Here is a 19807-nt window from a genome sequence, read left to right on the forward strand (position 1 = left end):
GTTTATTCTGTACTGTTACGGGTTTTGGGATTTTTTTTTTTTTTTTTTTTTTGTATTATGGCTCAGTTAAAAGACCCTGGATTAGGGGAATGTTTGAACATCATTAGAATTGTTTAAAACTATGGGGACTTTTAAAGTTGGTTAAATTCATTACATTTTAAATAATGTATGGTAATAAGTTTATGGGGGCCAGGGGTGGAATATGGTGGTTTGATTCAGGGCTCTCCCATTAACTTATGTGTTCTGAATGCTGGGTTCCCCATATTATGGCAAGTGGAAAGTAAAGCTTCCTGAAGGTGGTATATTGTTGGGGGTGGGCTTATGGGCATTATAGCCAGTGTCCCCTGCCCATGTTTGGCACACTGTTGCTTTTGTCCACCTTATGTTGGCCAGGGGATGATGTCTATCTTCTGCTCATGTCATTGTCTTCCCTTCCATTGTAGAGCATCCCTCCATGTCTGTAAGCCAAAATAAACCCTTTTTTCCCACAAGCTGCTCTTGGTCAGGTTATTTCTGCCAGCAATGTGAACCTGACTACAACAAGCCCATAAGGCACTGCTTACAGCACTTCAAACCTTCTTCAGTCCAAAGTATCAAATTCATATTCCTCCCATAACCAATTTCCAAAAGACCAAAACCCACAGTCAGATTTATTGCAGCAACAACCCCACTCCTGGTACCAATTTTCTGTTGCAGTTATTTTCTCACTGATGGAAAAACACCTGACCAAAAGCAGCTTATGGAAGGAAAGAGTTCATTTCAGGCTTACAGATCTAGGGGAAGTGCTATCATGGTAGAAGAATCTGGCTCACTTCCACAGATCTATAGCAGAGAGACACCACCAACAGCCAAACACAAATAGCCAGCGCTCAAACCTGGTTCTTTACACACCTTACAGCTGGACTAAATGGCACATCCTCCAGCAGGGTACTGGAGACTTAAGTAGTAGGAAACTGAACCTAAATCTCAAATCCCTAAGGGCCAGATGTAGTGGCACACACCTTTAATCCTAGCACTTGGGAGGCAGAGGTAGGATGATTGCCATAAGTACAAGGCTACAATGAGACTACATTGTAAATTCCAGGTCAGCTGGGCCAGAGCAAAACCCTACCTCAAACAAACAAAAATCCCTAAGGCTATGGGAGCCATACATTCATATTTAAACCATCACACTTACACATCCATTACTATTTTTTAAAAGCTTTTCAAAAGCTCTCTCAGTTTCTACCTCCTCTCTCCATATCCTCACCATCCTCCCTTGCTTCATTTTCTTCCCTCACCTCACTTCTCTATTGTTATGTTCTTCCTGTGGTCCAGACCTTGGCCACCTCCTCCTATTGCTCCTCTTAGCAACTTAAGGTTTCAGGTAACATCTCTATGCAGCTAAATCTCAAATCAAACTTCCTAAGCTATCTCTTCAGCTATGGGACCAAATATGTGTTTTTTCCCTAGCTTTACTCTGAGATATTAACTCACAAAATTACACACATATGATACATAATGATAGCTGTAAAATAATGTGTACACCATGAGAAATGATCATAAACCAACTAATTGGCCATCACTTTAAGTACAGTATATGATAAAAGTACTTAAGATCTAATCTCAGTAAACCTAGGAATACATTATTAAACTACAGCATCACAGCATACATTAGGTTTCCATAACTTATTCAGTATTGAAACTCTGTATTCTATAACCAACATCTCTATTTCTTCCATCTCCTTATCCCTCTATTTTAGAGAATTCCACTTTCTTAGCTTCCATACATAAGAGCATAGAGTATTATTCTGTGTCTGGCTTACTGTATTTAACATAATGTTCTTCAGGTTTATCCATTATAATTAATAATTGTACTGTATGTATAAGCACATTTTCCTCACCCATTTAACTACTGGTAAAAAGGCTAATTCCTTATTGTGGCTATCGTGAACAATGTTATAACAACATAAGACTGCAGATATTTCTTCAAGTTAATGATTTTTCTTTGTTGGAAATATACGCAGCATTAGGATTGCTAGATCATAATGGTGATTTTACTTTTCTTTTTTTGTTTGGTTTCTCAAGGTAGGGTTTCACTCTAACACAGGCTGACCTGGAATTTACTATGTAGTCTCAGGGAGGCCTTGAACTCATGGCGATCCTCCTACCTTTGCATCCCAAGTGCTGGGATTAATTAAAGGCATGTGCCACCACTCCCAACTCACTTTTAAATTTTTAAGAACTTCCAAGCTACCTTCCATAATGGTCGTATTATCAGTTTACTTTTCTACTAATGTTAACAAGTTGGCAAACTAAAGCAGCTACAGGTTTCTGTAAGTAAAATGACTACATCCATGTTCACTGATTTACATACCGTGGCAGCTAGCTACTTCTGTGCTATAAGAGAGAACTGAACAGTGATTGATATTATATGCCCTGCATACCTAAAAACTGTATTAACTATCATTTAAAGAAAAGGTCTGATTGCCTATTATTTTAGATAAGTGCCTAAACTGAGGAAGAAAAACAAAAAGAAAAGGAAAACCTACCTTTTTATTCTATTTCTAAGCACTTTTTGAATGAATATGGCAAGTAAACAAAGCATTCTATTTTAAATAAGACTCTTATTACCTGCCATTGCTGGGCTGTTGGGGAGAATGTCTGGAATGATCAGAGGGCTCTGAATGTTGGTCAGGAGATCGTGACCGGCTGCAACGAGGAGGCCTGTCATGTGAGCGACCGGAATGATCTGATGCTATTGACTGAATTTCTGAAATGTCTATTAAATAAAAAGGTGTTATTTTCTGATGAAATGGTTATAATAAAGTATAAGGCATTCCAACGTAATTAGAAATAAGATAGCATTATTTCATATAGAATAATTTGATTAGTATTATCAACCAGTGATCAAACCAAAACTATAGGTGTGAGCTGCCTAAAGAACGATACCAACAGACAGGCACATACACACACACACACACATAATTATTACATATTGAAGATGCCTGAGTTATAGAAAATTATTATTTCATGCAAACATTTTAAAATTTCCTAGTATTTTAAGAAATAAATCACCTACCATCTCTCTCAGAGGCATTAGCGGAATGGATACTGTCAGAAAGATCAGGGACGTTCAATAGAGTAGCACGCTCATCTCTTTGAACTACCATTTTTAACTTGCCTTTAGACCTTTCTATCAATGTCTTTGCATCTGTCAATGACATGTTTTCTGTCACAGTACCATTTATCTGCAACAAAAAAGAAACTACCGTTTGAAAAGTAAAAGACAAAGTACAGGGGCAAAAAGGGAGTAGAGGGAATGGAATTATGATCAGGCTACATTATGTATATGTAAGGTTATCAATAAATTTAATAAATTTATTTATTGAACAAAGTACAAATGGCAACTTAGTATGATGTATTACAAACAGAAATATTCAAACTACTTCTTGAATTGCTTTAAGGACTAAAATAGTATCTTTATACTTTTCTGAAACCTCAAAAAACCTTTCTAAAAAGGGGAAATCTGACCCCATTATTCCTGTCAGATAAAAATCAAATTATCACATATTGAGATTTCTCTTAAAACCTATCACATTCTAAGCAAACTAAAAGCATTTTGATATCTAGAATTATCAAAATTATCCTGTTGTCAATGATAGATATTTGAAGTAATTACTTTTTAGAATAATACTTTAACCTAAAAAATATTGCTAACATGCAATAATGGACATAAACAAACACTGATTTTTAATTCTTTTTAGCAAAACTGTTTCAAATATGAGCAGGGGTTACATGTTAACTCTAAAATTTGCTCTGCACTTAAGATCATCATAAAAGTATGACTGTACCTTCAAGACAACATCACCTTCTTGGATATTACCATCTCTTGCTGCCAAACTATCTTGTGAAATTTCCTTTACAAATATATGACTAGCCAGTCGAAGACCATATTCTGAAAAAAATATTATTAAATGTCTTTAGTACAAAACCCTAAGACAGTTAAGTAGAGTTTAAACTGTAAGACTAACAATTATTAAACACCAAGTTTCTAAGAACAAGAGATGTAAAAATGTTTCACAACTCTGAAAATAAGGCATTACTTTAATCATCAAAAAGTCTGCAATGTCAATGAGAAAGTGTAAATGTGTGGTTCAAACAAATGACAACCTGTGTTCCCATAATTCTGCAATATTACACAATTTCTTTCTAATCATGTAAAGATACACTAGCTTCTTAAAATATGTAAAGAATATTATACTTAAAAAGCAAATTATTTGAGGCTTAAGAGGACTTTGAAGGTCTGGCAATCTTACTGATGATGGTTCCCAATCAGGTACTAGTTTTGCTTTTCCTGACTCCTAGGTTTATGATTTTATAGCCAGTACTGGAGAGAAACTCATAGCACTAGTATATACTACTACTTATCACTGCAATGACCATGCAGATGTGAAGAAAGGTTAGCTAGAACAGCAGCACTGTCTCCTCTAACAACCAACAGAGATTCCAAGACTGAAGCCACAGTATTTGTATCTGTGGGTGAGTGGGCAGTCAGAGGATAGAGAGTTACAAAGACATACTGATAGATAGCAGCAAACTGTGTTTAGTGGCACAAGCCTGGAGTCCCAGCACTCAGGAGATAGAGGCAAGAGGATCAGAAGCTCAAAATTATTTTCTGCTACATACTGAGTTTGAGGCTAGCCTGAGCAATAATACTCTGTCTCAAAACAAAATGATGACAACAACAACAACAACAACAAAAAAGCAAACAAGAAACAAAAATATAAACAAGAGCTGGGGAAACGACTCAGCAGTTATAGGCACTTGCTTGCAAAGCCTGCTGGACTGGGTTCAATCCCTAGTACCTACATAAAGACAGATGGACAAAGTGGCACATAAATCTGGAGTTCATTTGCAGTGACAAGAGGCTCTGGCATGCTCATTCTCTTATCTGTCTTTCCCCTTGCAGATAATAAAATACATGCATATGTATATTAACAAAAAACTAAGTAAGGTATGATAGAGTATGCCCATAATCCCAGGAGTATCTCAAGTTAGATGCCAGTCGAGGCTATACACTAAGATTACCTCAATAAGACAAAAATGAAACAAAAAACAATACTAATAACTGTAACTACCACTAAAGCATCAAGAGTAAAAGACATGCTCCTGATTATGTGAAGAGGTCAAAGTTTCATTGCATTTAAAAGCAAAGAAAGCAAAAACCCAAACTAAAATATGGAACACAGGAAATTGTTTTATTCTGAAATAAATGAGCAAATTTTGCCATTCAAGAGTCTGAAAGTACCATCACAGTTACAGTTTAACTTAAGGTCAATACACAAAGGGTACACATAAACAGGAATAGAATTAGAGAGAAAAGAACAAGACTAGAGAATATATACTGGCCATTCTAAGTGCCTTGAAAATGATCATTACATCAAAGAAGAATACTATATTAAATAAATATTCTTATTCAAGATTAAAACTTACCAAAAGCTATTATACATGGCCCCAAAATATTTCCTGTATATTAGCGATTCATTTATTCTGAGTACTTCCTTGGGTATATAACGATTTGTCTGACACTATAGCTAAAGCAGCAAATGAGACAGTCCTTGTACTTTGGCAACTTACTAACTAGTAGAAAAAAATGTTACCATGGCAATTACAAATAATATAAAGCATCCAAATGATGGAACTGAGTGCAAGGTTTTATACACACACACACACACAGAGGGAGAGAGGGAGAGAGGGAGAGAGAGTGTGAGAGAGTGAATAGGGGGTCAGACAAAGCCTCCTTAGGGAAGAAATACTACAGCTGTAACTTAAACCTAAGAAACAATAAAATTAATCCTGAATATATGTTTGTATAAAGGAAGCTGGGGGTGTTGATGAACGGTTCAAAACTAATACACCAAAATATATAAAGGAAAGAACCTGGCAGATATAATGAAGTCCTAAGTCTAGGGTAGCTGACACTGAGATACCAGCAGACAGAGAAAAATAAATATAGGAAATCTTCATAGAAGAGTTTATAGAACTCATTGAAAGGGAAAGACTAGTCACAAAACTGAGAAATTCACTGAAGAGACTAACAGCCTCAAAAGGGACAATGGCAATGGAGAAAGAAATGGGACAGAGAAGAGCAGTATTTAGCAAGTTAGAACATGTTCATTATGCATAGGAAAAGAGATGTCAGGGGTAAGTACCATGTGTTACCTTGGCTTGGTTTGAGAAACTGGGGAGAAGGAATATATTCAATTAAATACTTCATTAGAAGCACAACAAAAAACTTTAAGAAATGTGTTTCATTAAGTGTGCTGAGTCAGAGGAACTCACATGGGAGAACTAAGTGACTATGTCTAACATTAAGCTGGGATCACAGAGTATATGGATGTGGACTACAGAAGTAAGTGCTGCCCTTGTTAGCAGTGACCTGAGACAACAGGAGTAAATGAGACTATCAGAAAGAAATCATACTAAGTGAAAGCAAAGATTTTGGGGCAGAAACCTACCAAACATTAAAGGATAGGGTGATGAGACTATGGTTGCAAAGAACACTGGAAAAGAAGGAAGAACCACAGCTTAAGAGTTTTACAGAAGCCCAAAGAAGTTAAAATTTTTTAAATTGGAAGTGGTTACCTATGTGAAATGGTAGTAAAAAGTCAATTAAGATAAAGAAAGAGGAATCACTACTGGATTTATTGCAAATAGTTTTAAGAACTGGGGATTAGATTCTAGGCCACAAAGAATCAAAAGCAGTGAATGAAGTAAAACCATCAAGTGCAGACAGTTTCACTGAGAAGTCCACTAGAAAGCTGGGAGTAGTAAGTAGATGTGTCAAGTGTTAAGTTGGAACAGAGCAAGCCTTCATAATATTCCTTCTTGAATATCTTTTAGATCAAAATGATCAGTTATACATTACCAGAACAAAAGAAGCAGTTCCATTCTTTTACAGATAATTAGATGAAGTGAGGGAAAGTAGCTGTGATTCGGTTTAAGAAATATTTTGTAAAAATCCAGGTGTGGTGGTGCACTCCCTTAATGTCAACACTGAGGAGATAGAGGTAGGATGTTTGCCATAAGTTCAAGGCCACCCATATTCACCACATAGTGAATTGCAGGTCAGCCTCGGCTAGAGTGAGACCCTACTATAAAAAACAAAACAGACAAAAAAAGAGGGAGACCCCCACATTTTAAAGAAACATCCTTCCCTTCTATTCCTCCATTTACAAAATATCCTCTCTTCCCCCACCCAAAAATAAGTAAACAAATAAATCCCCTTGGGGTTGGAGAGATGGCTTAGCAGCTAAGTGCTTGCCTGTGAAGCCTAAGTACCCCAGTTCGAGGCTCAATTTCCCAGGACCCATGTACATCAGACATACAAGGTGGTGAATGCATGTGGAGTTCGTTTGCAATGGATGGAGGCCCTGGTGCCCAATCTCTATCTATCTGCCTCTTTCTGTCTGTGGCTCTCAAATAAATAAAAATAAACAAAAAAAATAAATAAACCCCATGGTTATACTAATATAACTTATCCTAGCAGCTAAGAAAAGCACTGAATTTCATTTAGTGATGGTGTGACAATTCTTGTTAGCATAATTTGTATTTGGCTGTTATGTCACAACAAATCAAAATCCAACTACTACACAATTTATCTGAATTGCAATTTGCTCTAGCAGAATTATTTAAGAGAAAAAGGGCAATCTCCAAAGCTTGCCATAACAATACTTGACTTATAGCAGGAGAACATGAATATGAAACTGAAACAGAATAAAGCAAAGACATGAAAAAATGCAAATTAACCTTAAAATCTTCATGGGAAAATAATTATCAAGTTGATAAAAATACCTTCATTTTTTCGAGATTTCACCAATGTGACTTTGGTGGGTTTGGCAGGCTGACTGGAGGCCACTGACCGCCTATCTGATCTTGGAGACAAGCTCCTCTCTCTACTTGCACTTCTTTCTCTTGCCCAATTCTTCTCACTCCTTCTGTTAACTAAACCACCACGGCCACTTCTTGGATCATGTACTTCTTCATCATAACTATCATCTTCATTATCAGATACCGGTTCAGGATCAGGACGACTCACAGGTATCTGAATTTTCTTCTTCCTTCGAATGGTCTACAAATAAAAAGATTATAAAATAACTGATTTTCATACATGTACGTTCAGCTTCTAAGAGAGAGGAGCATTTATTTCTCTAGTCCTATATGAAGTTAAATTTGAAGGAGAGATTAACATTCAAGTAATCATGACCAATTTGTAAAGAATAAATTTCCACTACGACTGTGTTTACTACTCTACTGAGCAATAGTTTTGGTTAAACGACACATTTGCAATAGTGGATTAAATACTTATTATTATTATTATTATTATTATTATTATATTTTATTTGAGAGCCACAGACAGAGAAAGAGGCAGAGAGAAGGAGAGGGAGAGATGAGCACATCATGGCCTCAAGCCACTACAAACAAACTCCAGATGCATGTGCCAGCCACCTTGTGCATCTGGCTTTCATGGGTCCTGGGGAATCAAGCCTCAAACCGGGGTCCTTCACCTTCACAGGCAAGCGCTTACCCACTAAGCCATCTCTGCAGCCCTTAAATACATTCTTTAGGGCTGGAGGGATGGTTTGGCAGTTAAGGCATTTGCCTGCAAAGCCAAAGGACCCAGGTTCGATTCCCGAGGACCCACATTAGCCAGGTGCACAAAGGGGACACGTGTCTGAAGTTCATTTGCAGTGGCTGGAGGCCCCGGTGCACCCATTCTCTTACTCTTCCTCTTTCTCTGTCAAATAAATACATATATTAAAACATATATATTCTTTACTCAGAAAGTTCTTACCTATGGTAATACTCAAACTTACCAGGAACTAATAACTGTTGGTGGTAGAATGAAGGACAGAAACTGTACTCTACTGCCATCAAATATACTATGGATACTTTGTAACCAAAACCACAGCACACTCACAAGCCCAATTCAATTTTTTAATCAAATTTTCTTAATGCATCAATATCAAGATCCACAACTGTCCTGCCAGATCTCAAAGGGATCAATTTATCACAAAACTAATATGCAGTTTAATATGCTGGAACACATTAGTTCATTATAGTTCCCCGACACAAACTGCTTTCTATCTCAATGTTGTTTCAATTTACAATTTCTGGCATAGGTGCAAGTTTGTGCATCTTTCATTCTTTTCTCAAAGTTGTGTTTTGTTTGTGTGAGTGCAAACATGACACAGAGCCATATATGGAAATCAGAGGAACTCTTGAGCATTTGTCCTCGCCTTCCGCCTTACTTGAGGCAGGGTCTCTTGTTTGCCACTGCAGATGTGTGCTTCCAGGGAAGCTCTGATTTCTGCCACCCAGCTTGTCTTAGGAGGGCTGAGGTTAGAGTGACAAATACCACTTCTGGTTTTACATGGGTTCTGTCTCAACCAGCTCCTTATTTTGCAGACTAAGTGCTTTACATACTGAACCATCTTCCCAGACCAACTTTTCACTTCTTATTTCCAGTACCATCATCCTCTTCTGTTGTTTCAGTACATAAATTCTCTCATTGTTCTGTTTTTCTTCCTCTCAAGTTTTGAGGAAACTCCATGCTACCACATTTAAGTGACTTTCCACTGACCTTTTCTACTCATGTGCCATGATAAACACCACCCCAGTATTGCCATTTGCTGACTGGGGCCTCTATAAACTCCTTTCACTGACAGAATTCCTGCTATTGTTCAGCTATCCTTTCATCTACATGGTGTTGCCTCTCCATGAAATTTGCTAACACAGATATTTTAAAACTATTCATCAAAGTCTCAAGTACTCAACCTACTTTATGGTGATCAGTGCAACTTTAATCCCCCTTCCATTTCTAAAATTTCTTTAATGTATCTCACTTGGTTCACCCTTCTGCTCTCAAAAACAAGTTAATCTTCCAGCCAAAAGCTTTCTTCATCAGCTGCAATCCCCTAAATTACCTGGAACTTTAATTCTTCCTTATTTACCTATCTATCTTTTGCCCACTAATCTAATAATCTTCTGTGAACTAGGTGTGGTACAGTACACCTTTAATCCTAGCACTTTGGAAGGCAGAGTGAGTGAGTTCCAGGTCAGCGGGGGCTAAAGTGAGACCCTAGCCCAAAATAAAAGAAGCACAAACTTGCACCTATGCCAAACATTTTGAACTTAAGTGTCGATTTGAAAATAATAAATAATAATAATCTGTGGCTCTACGTTGCCACCCATCTCTAAATTTCTTTAAAGAGTGATCTTCACTTAATATTGTTACTTCCTACTCTTACACAGATGGATCAGGATGGGCCATGTAGAAAGAAAGATTTGAAGATGAAGGATAAGACAAGGGAGGCAGTATGTGAACAATCTACCAATGTGCTGATAAGATGGAGAGAGAAATAGCCGCTGCTTCTCTCTCAGGGCGCCCTGCAATGGCTGGGCCCTACCACGTAACACTCACCAAAATCACTCCTGATTCCCTGCTTTTAAGTTTCCCCTCTACTTCAGTCTCTAGCATACTATACTGAGAAGTATACTCTGTACTAGTACATTAATGTTTAGTTTCCCTCTCATAGTGTATCAACAAATGCAGAGTCACCAACTGAACACTTCAGTTTGCTCTATAATCGCCATAAAAGCTGTTTCTCTGGATTTTTCTATTCCCAAGACTCTATCTCAGGTGATGGGCATTATAAATGTGTACACTCATCTAGCCTAAAATGAGTATTTCACATTTCTAAGGAAGTTCTTTGCCAGGCATTCAACTGTGTAATAAAATATGTATGTACCCAACAGGTGCTTAACCGAAGCAAACCCATCCAATTTTGTTATGATTCTCCATTTATATTACAGTCAGCAGTTAACCCACTTCAATGGTACCTGGCAAGTTTAATGACAATGCTTAAATTTTTGCTACAAGAATCCTTTTGGGGAAAAATTCCTGTTTCAAAATGGTTTTGATGAATTAGAGACTCAAATATAAAACAAAATGAACTAACATAAATATTAGAATAAGATACAGGAAACAGGGATTTTCAATTCTAGTAAAGGATTTGGTGGACTGGAGATGCTGCTAAGTTAGCAGAGTGCTTGCCCCATACCTCATCAGCCAGGCATGGTAGTGCATGTCTGTCATCCCCGACTTTGACCATAAAACAATAACATGAAATGCACACTGAGCAACTCTACAAAGAAACTCTTTAGACTTTCTCAAAGTACAACATAGTAACATAGGCAGTATGAGATGATGTGGGTTCAAGAGAGAATGTGAAACTTCTCAGGAAACAAATCTTGTTACTAGAAAATAAAGCCACACATTTCAAACAGACTGCTTGCCAAAATCCATTCCCATTTTAGCCTAAGTACTTAAGAGAAGGAAACATTAAGACATAAAATAGTTATTCACTCACCCCTTCTCATAATTGTAAAAGACTTCCCAGTTTCTAAATTCTGATTAAACATACCCACCAGTAGAAGAGTAAGAAACACACCTGTCAACAATTAACTTTGAAACTACTCTTTCAGTTTTCATTTTCCTTTTTTTAAATTTATTTTTATTTTTTTATTTGAGAGAGAACGAGAAAAAGAGAGAGAAAGAATGGGCATGCCAAGGCCTTGGAGCCACTACAAACAAACTCCAAATGCATGGGCCCCCTTATGCATCTGGCTTATGTGGATCCTGGGGAATTAAACCAAGGTCATTTGGCTTTGCAGGCAAATGCATTCACCACTAAGCCATCTTTCCAGCCCTCAGTTTTCATTTTCTAAATAAGAAGGGTAAATTCAAGAACCAAATAAAACCTCTACTAAATCAAAGATAAACAATACTTACAATTTTTGCATTTTTCCCACTTTTCCTTAGTTGTTGAACAGCAAAAGCATGCTCAACATTATCCATTGAAACTCCATTAACCATTGCAACACGGTCATTTTCCCTAAAGGAAAAAGTCACCAAAAATGCATGTTACAAAAACATACACACAAGTTTGTGAAGAATAGCCTAAATATTTAAATGTTGAGATAATTATCTATTTGACTTCTTCAGAGTGAAAATATATGTCAAAGTTTACTTCAGATCTTTCACAAGAGCATTTAGCACATTAACTAGCCACAGGTCATTTTATTTGTTTCAAATGCATTAGTATGGTGTTTCCCCCACAAAGGACTGAAAAGCTAACCTAATATATGATTATCTGAGTTGAATTAGAAAATATTAGATAAAACTAAGTCATTCAGCCATTTAAAAGTTATTCCTTTTTAAAAAGGGAAGTTTTAATCCTTTTAAATGTCTTTCAGTCCTTCTGAAGCTCTTCTCACCTTCCCTACCCTAGTGTGTCCTCTGTTTCTCAGTATCTTGCTACTCTCCTAACACAAAACAACAAGACTTAGGGTAAGAGGATCCTGAAGGCTACTTAAACTGAGTTGCACCATTTCTTTAAAAAAAAAAAAAAAAAAAAAAAAAAGGCTGGAGAGATGGCTTAGCAGTTAAGGTGCTTGCCTGCAAAGCCAAAGGACCCAGGTTTGATTCCCCAGAACCCACATAAGCCAGATGCACAAGAGGCACATGTATCTGGAGTTCATTTGCAGTGGCTGGAGGCTCTGGTGTGCCCATTCTATCTCTCTCTGTCTCTATTTCTCTCAACAAATAAATAAATAAATATTTAAGATATATATAGAGAGAGAGACAGCTAGAGAGTATGGGCATACTAGGGCCTTCTGCCACTGTAAACTAACTCTAGACACATGCAGTCACATTGGGTATCTGGTTTTACATAGGTACTGGAAAACTGAACCTTGACTGTTAGGCTTTGCAAGCAAGTACCTTTAGCAGCTGAGCCATGTCTCTAGCCCCAGGTTTTCTTTTTCACTATTTCAAAAAAAATTTTTGTTTTATTTTTATTTGAGAGCAACAGAGAGAGAGAAAAAAAGCAGAGACAGTGAGAGAGAGAGAAAGAATGGGCACATCAGGACCTCTAGCCACTGCAAACGAACTCCAGAGGCATGCGTCACCTTGTGCATCTGGCTTATGTGGATACTGGGGAATAGAGCCTCGACTGAGGTCCTTAGACTTCACAGGCAAGTGCTTAACCACTAAACCATCTCTCCAGCCCTCTTTTTCACTTTTTTTGCAGTTACTTTGTATTTAAAGTAAGTGATATTAGTTGTCTACTCAACAGAGATTAAGATTTTTTAAAGTGTACTTTCACTTAAGGGAAAATACTAAATAAGTCATGGTACAGGTGAAATATAAACACAGCAGTCACTAAGAAAGAATACACAGTGCTTATTTGTCAAACACCAAGGAAAATCCCACTTACTGTAGCTGTCCTTCAGCTGGTCCTCCCTTCAGAACATCTGAAATCACTATGGAGGTTTCCCCACTCTGAAAATGAGGGTTATCTCTTCCACCAGATATAGCAATTCCAAATCCAAATCCAGGAGCCTAGAGATGTAATTACAGTAAAATATTTATGTTAAGAACAAAAAATGTCATCACATTATATGCTAAAAATCTACAAGAGTTAAGTTATAATCTTTAAAAAATAATATTTTATTTATTTGACAGAAAAAGAGTGAGAGAGAACACCAGGGCCTCCAGCCACTGCAAAAGAACTCTAGACACTTGTACACCCTTGTGCATCTGGCTAACATGGGTCCTGGGGAATCAAAACTGGGTCCTTTGGCTTTGCAGGCAAACACCTTAATTGCTAAGCCATCCCTCCAGCCCAAATTGTTATAATCTTGATAAGTGGTGGTGGGTAGAGTCAACTATAATGAAGTTTACGACCCACTGAGAAGACTAAGAGCCAAGCTTCCAGTACAGAGATTTCTTCTAGAACATACTACAAGAGGAAAGGAACACCTTCATAGAGGGGTGAGTTTTATGGCGTTCTTGGTCACACATGTATGGAGTTTCTGCAGTGCAATGCAGATTGTTGCCAGGCACAGCACAACATCCATGCAGACAAGTAAACTATAGAAACCCATTACTACTCTGCCAAGAAGCCCCCAAAAGAATGGTTAACATGGCCTCAGGAGTGTTGAACTGAAATCTTCAGAGCATTTAACAATAGCTCAGGGGTGGATGAGTGACCTCAGTGTACTTCCTTTGTTCCACCTCAGTATGCCTGGACTAAAGAGTGAACAGCAGCTACTGCTTGTTAGGTTCATTTCATTTCCCATTTGCCCCAGTTTCATACTCAATCCACTGAGAATTTCAAATGGAGTTGGATTTTTTCCATCATTTCTGTATTTAATTTTTAAAAATTCTTTTATAAGCCTATTTTTTTAAATAAAAAACTAAACTAACATGGCTCAAATGAACCACCCTGCTCCTGTGCAAGTGAGATTCCTTATTACTTACAATAATCAACCTATTTGGTCACTTAGCAAGAGATCCTTGCTCGTCAGTATTTACCATGTGCTTATTATTTGTAGCAACTAATCTTTACTAAAATCACATAGCCAAACCATGGTTGTTTTGAAATGTAGTCGTCCTGGGCCAGAATCTCATCAATGCATAAGACATTTAGAATGAAATAACCTAGTAATATGCAGAACCAAAATTCCAGGAACTAAGGCCTCTGTAGATATTAGGTGGCTTATTGTTCTAGTCATTTCAAATGTTGTAGGACATATATGTATATATATGTATATTTCTGCACACTTTATGCTTGCATATCCCACATTCACTTGTATACATCAGGTTTCCTTAATCATTAAAAATTTAAACTTTTACCATGTCTTCTGGTGATTATTTAATGTCTATTTGTCATATTTTGTACCATTATGGGAAAACTTCTACTTTGAAAATCTACTTTGTTATAGAAGCATGTATCTACACTGTCTCCAGATGAAAAAAAAGCCTTACAGTTAACTTAATGTTTGTACTCAGGTATACCTTAACAAGGAGAACCTGAAGAAAGAATGGAAGAGGCTATCAAATATTTGTAATCAAATATCTTATCTTGTGCAGAACATGTAGAATATGCTCTTTAGTAAATATTTTAAATGGTAGAGATGCTTTGTTGTAGCTGAACAATTCTTAATCAATTTTTTGTAATAACCTTTTTCCATACCTACCAATTACCAACTCATTTTTGTTTGAATTATGACTCTCCCTCTCAAGTCTCATGCAACAAAAAGTGGGTTTCTGTTAATGAACTGAGCAGACATCTAATATTTTATATGCCTTTTGAGCCATGAAACATAATTTTAAAGTAACAGATAAAATGATGATGTTTTAATGTTAGTTGACCCACATATTTATATTGTCTGGGAATGTACGGTTATAGTTCTGTGGGCAAAATAATTTCTTAGTGCTCATCAGCTTGGAAAAACAATGAGGAATAAAAACAATGTGAGAGCTTAAACATCTAAATAAACAATGGAATGCAAACAATAAAACACCTAAGTATTTAAAAGCCTTAAAGAAATCTACTACTTTGTAAGCTAATTAAAAATAATGTTTTAGGGACTGGAGAGTTGGCTTAATGGTTAAGGTGCTTGCCTGCAAAGCCAAAGGACCCAGGTCCAATTCCCCAGGACCCACATAAGCCAGATACACTGGGTAGCATATGCATCTGGAGCTTGTTTGCGGAGGCTGAAAACCCTAGCATGCCTATTCTATTTCTCTCCCCCTCTTCCCCCTTATTCTCTCTCAAATGAATAATTTTTTTTTTTTTAAGTATGAACAGAGATACCCCTGTGAGGGTAGATAAAGTTGCTCCCAGAAGCCTTAAGGTTATTAAATGAAAATACCAATGCCATGGTAGGTGACTCATAAGGTGGTAACCTTATGAGTTATTGGCCACAGAGACCCCTAAAACCCTCGAAACAGTGTAGAGAATTGTCACTGCTCTTGCATGCCCACCAGAACCAGATGGCAAAACTACTGGTGAAAATACTGTATGGTCTGGATGCAGGATAGAGAAAAATCAGGCTGGAAATGAGCTAAATAAAAACTTCTTCCTTGCTGGCTAGCTTTTATAGTACTGCAAGGTATTATGTAGGCCATTGGGGGAAAATTAACATTCTTAACTGTAGACCCCTGTGTCTAGACTACCAACCTGTCAGACAAGATGTGCTCAATGGTGTAATGGTGGCAAGACAGTTGTAAGGATAACCAACTGCTTTCTGGTTACATTTGGGGCTCAGTCCACAGGAGGAAATTCAATCTGGTCAATCCACTAAATCTGGCCAAAAGCCCATGGCTGGGAAGTCATAGGCCTTAGTAAGAAAGCTACTGCAGTTGGTGTGCTAAATGGACATGAGCCTCAAAATGCCTTCAAGGTATTTATATTTATGCTATTGATTAGTGTTGATTTCAGGTTTGGTCTGAGAAGCTTTGGTAGTGGGCAATGGTCACTACTGAGATGCATCACTGGTCAAATGGTAAGAATTGGTGATTGTTGAATACTCATCCATAAAATGGAACATGTACATCAACCTCTAAAAGACCCAAGGAAAATTGTGGGGAAAGAAAGAGAAAGAAAGGAAGAGCCAGAGGAAGGAGTGGAGTGATTTAGAACAGTGCCTTCTGGGCATGGCACAGCTGTTGCACTCTTAGCAGCTGTGTAGACCTACACAAAAGTGGACCTATCAACCTTCTACGTGGAGTTGGGAAGAAGGGCTCACAAAGCTCTGTTTCTTACTGAAGTAGTTAATGGTTATTAGATGAGGGAAAGACATGTTCTTCAGTGGTATAGACACTGGTAAGTCACCCATACTCCTGTAAACACCCTAATTAAATGTACTGAGTTGGGGGAGGGACATAAAAGTAGAAAGGGGACTGACTAGTTGGGAAGCAGAAGGGTTAGCAGGAGTGGAAGAGAGACAACTGATAACAGGAATAATAAAAATCAAAATACATTATATACATGCATAAAATGCCACAATGAAACCCATTATTAGATATAAGATATAATAAAAAACTTAAAAACTATAATCTTATTGCATCTGTGTGATCATTCTCACTTGTATGGGTATATACTACAATTATCTATCATTACATGAGAATGCTTGTTCCAATAAACACTGGATACAACAATATCAAAAATGACCAAAGTGGGCTATACAGAGAGCAAGACTCCTGTCAAAAAAAGGGGAGGCAGGAAGAGATGAACTACTGATACATAAAAACTTAGATAATCTCAAAAGCTAAGTGAAAAAAGAGGTCAGTTGTTTGGTTTTGAAGGAGGTTCTCCTTATATAGCCCAGGCTTGTCTGGAACTCCATAGTCTCCTGCCTGAGCCTCCAAAGATAGGCACCACCATTTCTGGCCAAAGAAAACTTTAATAAAAAAAAAATGTATTATTTACTTATTTGAGAGAGACAGAAGCAGCTGAGAAAAACAAAGAGTGAGTGAGTCAGTGGGCAAGCTAGAGCCTCCTGCCATGCAAACAAACTATAGATCCATGTGTCACTATGAGCATCTGGCTTTATGTGGCTACTGGGTAACTGAACCTGGGCCATCAGGCTTTGCAACAAAGCACGTTTAATGCTCAGCCATCTCACTAACACCCATGAAAACTTTTTTGAGCAAAGGAAATGTTTGGAGCCAGACTGGTGAGAGTCACATGACATGGCTATATACAGTTGTGAAAATCCATTATACACATGCAAAATCGGTAAGTTTTATTGTTACTAAATTGTACCTCAATAAAACTGACTTGGGGGAGGTCAAGGTAGGATCTCACTCTAGCCCAGGCTGCCCTGGAATTCACTATGTAATCTCAGGGTGGCCTTAAACTCACGGCAATCCTCCTACCTCTGCCTCCCGAGTGCTGGGATTAAAGGGGTGCGCCACCATGCCTGGCTAAAACTGACTTTTAAAATGCAAAAATATGGACTGAGGAGATGGCCCAGTGACTAAAGGCACTTGCTTACAAAGCCTGTCACCCAGGTCCAATTTCTCAGTACCCACATAAAGTCAGAAGCAGTGGTACATGCATCGGTTGTTCGTTTGCAGCCCTAGTACCTGTTCCTCCCTCCCTACCTCCCCCTTTCCTTCTCAAATAAGTAAATATATTCTTCTTAGGAAAACCAGTTCCATTCCACATGAATATTACAGCAGCATTAACCACAGCAGACAAAAAGTAGAATAACCCAAATGTCCACTAACTGATAAATGGATAAAGAAAATGTGGTATATTCATTTGAAGGAAGACCATTTTGGAAATAAAAAGGAATTAAGAAGCTATGAAATCAGATATCAGCCCATCTATATGAAATATAGGAAAGGTAAATCAAGAGACATACATTAGAATAGTTGCTGTCTATAGCTAGATATAACTGAGGTATTAGACAGTGATGGGTAATGACAAGGGAATTTCATTTTAGGGAGATAAATATCAAGACTGACCAAAAACAAACAAAAAACAATTATTAAAGCCATCCTCTACACAGTTTTATTTCAGAATGACTTATAGTACCAAAGAGTTTTAATTAACTATCTCAGCGATCTATGTAAGGAAATCGGAAGTGTGCATAAGGCACCTCAGTCTTATAAGGAAATACTGTGTGATTGCAAAAAGAACTTGTGGTATGTATGGAAAAGGAAGGGGAAGGGGACTGCAGAGACCACTGTTAGTTGAAGGAATGTATGGTTTTGCAAAACTGAACGTTTGATATTTTTCTCCAAAATTGACAAAAACCTGCTATTTTAAGGAAAACAATCGGATATATTGCCAATAATGAAAATGCAACTTTAAAACAAAATTTAAAACTTAGAAACTATTTGCCATCATGAGCTTAGCAGCTTTTCAGTACTTAAAAACCTTGTTATAGAGAAATGGATTTAATATCACCATGTGTTCAAAATGACATTTTATAGTGAAATGTTTCATCACTTCAAAGAATTGGCTACTTTTGGATATCTACAATTTTCCAAGAGACCAAGATTTGTCTTAAAAATCTTGTAATGACAATACTTATTCTGAGGCTGGAGAGATGGCTGAGAGGTTAGGGCACTTGCCTTTAAAGCATAATGACCTGAGTTCAATTCCCCAGTATACAGGCAAAGCCAGATGCATAGTGGTCCATGCATCTGAAGTTCATTTTCAGTGGCTGGAGGCACACGCCTTTAATCCCAGCACTGGGGAGGCTGAGGTAGGAGGATGGCTGTAAGTTTGAAGCCAGTCTGAGAAAATTCCAGGTCAGTGTGGGCAAGAACAATACCCTACCTCAAAACACCAAAAGGAGGAGGAGGAAACAGGGAGGAGGGAGGAGGGAAGAGAGAGGAGGGAGGAGGGAAGAGGAAGAGAAGGAGGGAAGAGGGAGGAGGGAAGAGGAAGAGGAGGAGGGGAGAAGGGAGGAGGGAAGAGGAGGAGGGAGGACGGAAGAGGGAGGATGGAAGAAGGAAGAGGAAAGAGGGAGGAGGAAAGAGGGAAGAGGAGGGGAGAGGAAAAAGGGAGGAGGAGGAGGGAGGGGAGGAGGGAGGGAGAAGGGGGAGGAGGGAAGGGGAAGGGGGAGGAGGGTGGGGGAAGAGGGAGGGGAAAGAGGGAGGAGGGAGGAGGGAGGAGGGAAGAGGGGGGAGGAGGGAAGAGGGAGGAGGAAGAGGGAGGGGGAAGAGGGAGGAGGGAAGAGGGAGGGGGGAAGAGGGAGGAGGAGGAAGGAGGAGGGGGAAGGAGGAGGGGGAAGAGGGAGGAGGAGGGAAGAGGGAGGAGGAGGAGGGAAGAGGGAGGGGGAGGAGGGAAGAGGGAGGGGGAGGAGGGAAGAGGGAGGGGAAGGAGGGAAGAGGGAGGGGGAGGAGGGAGGGGGAGGAGGGAGATGGGAGGAAGAGGAAGAGGGAGATGGGAGGAGG

The 19807-nt window shown here is 38.3% G+C and overlaps 1 protein-coding gene across 9 annotated transcripts in view; it reads right to left on the reverse strand.

The window, feature by feature from the left end:
• The window catches only part of Tjp1 (tight junction protein 1), a 268814-nt gene that overhangs the window by 49699 nt on the left and 199308 nt on the right, over positions 1 to 19807 (reverse strand). For all 9 annotated transcript variants that reach the window (XM_045144906.1, XM_045144904.1, XM_045144912.1 and 6 more), the window contains 6 exons: positions 13323 to 13447; positions 11837 to 11939; positions 7837 to 8113; positions 3834 to 3937; positions 3062 to 3230; positions 2614 to 2761 (listed from right to left, as the gene is read on the reverse strand). In XM_045144906.1, the coding sequence (XP_045000841.1) occupies positions 2614 to 2761; positions 3062 to 3230; positions 3834 to 3937; positions 7837 to 8113; positions 11837 to 11939; positions 13323 to 13447 (926 nt within the window). The remainder of the gene's footprint in view (positions 1 to 2613; positions 2762 to 3061; positions 3231 to 3833; positions 3938 to 7836; positions 8114 to 11836; positions 11940 to 13322; positions 13448 to 19807) is intronic.

Source organism: Jaculus jaculus, chromosome 3, assembly GCF_020740685.1.
Source record: "Jaculus jaculus isolate mJacJac1 chromosome 3, mJacJac1.mat.Y.cur, whole genome shotgun sequence".
NCBI lineage: Eukaryota > Metazoa > Chordata > Mammalia > Rodentia > Dipodidae > Jaculus > Jaculus jaculus.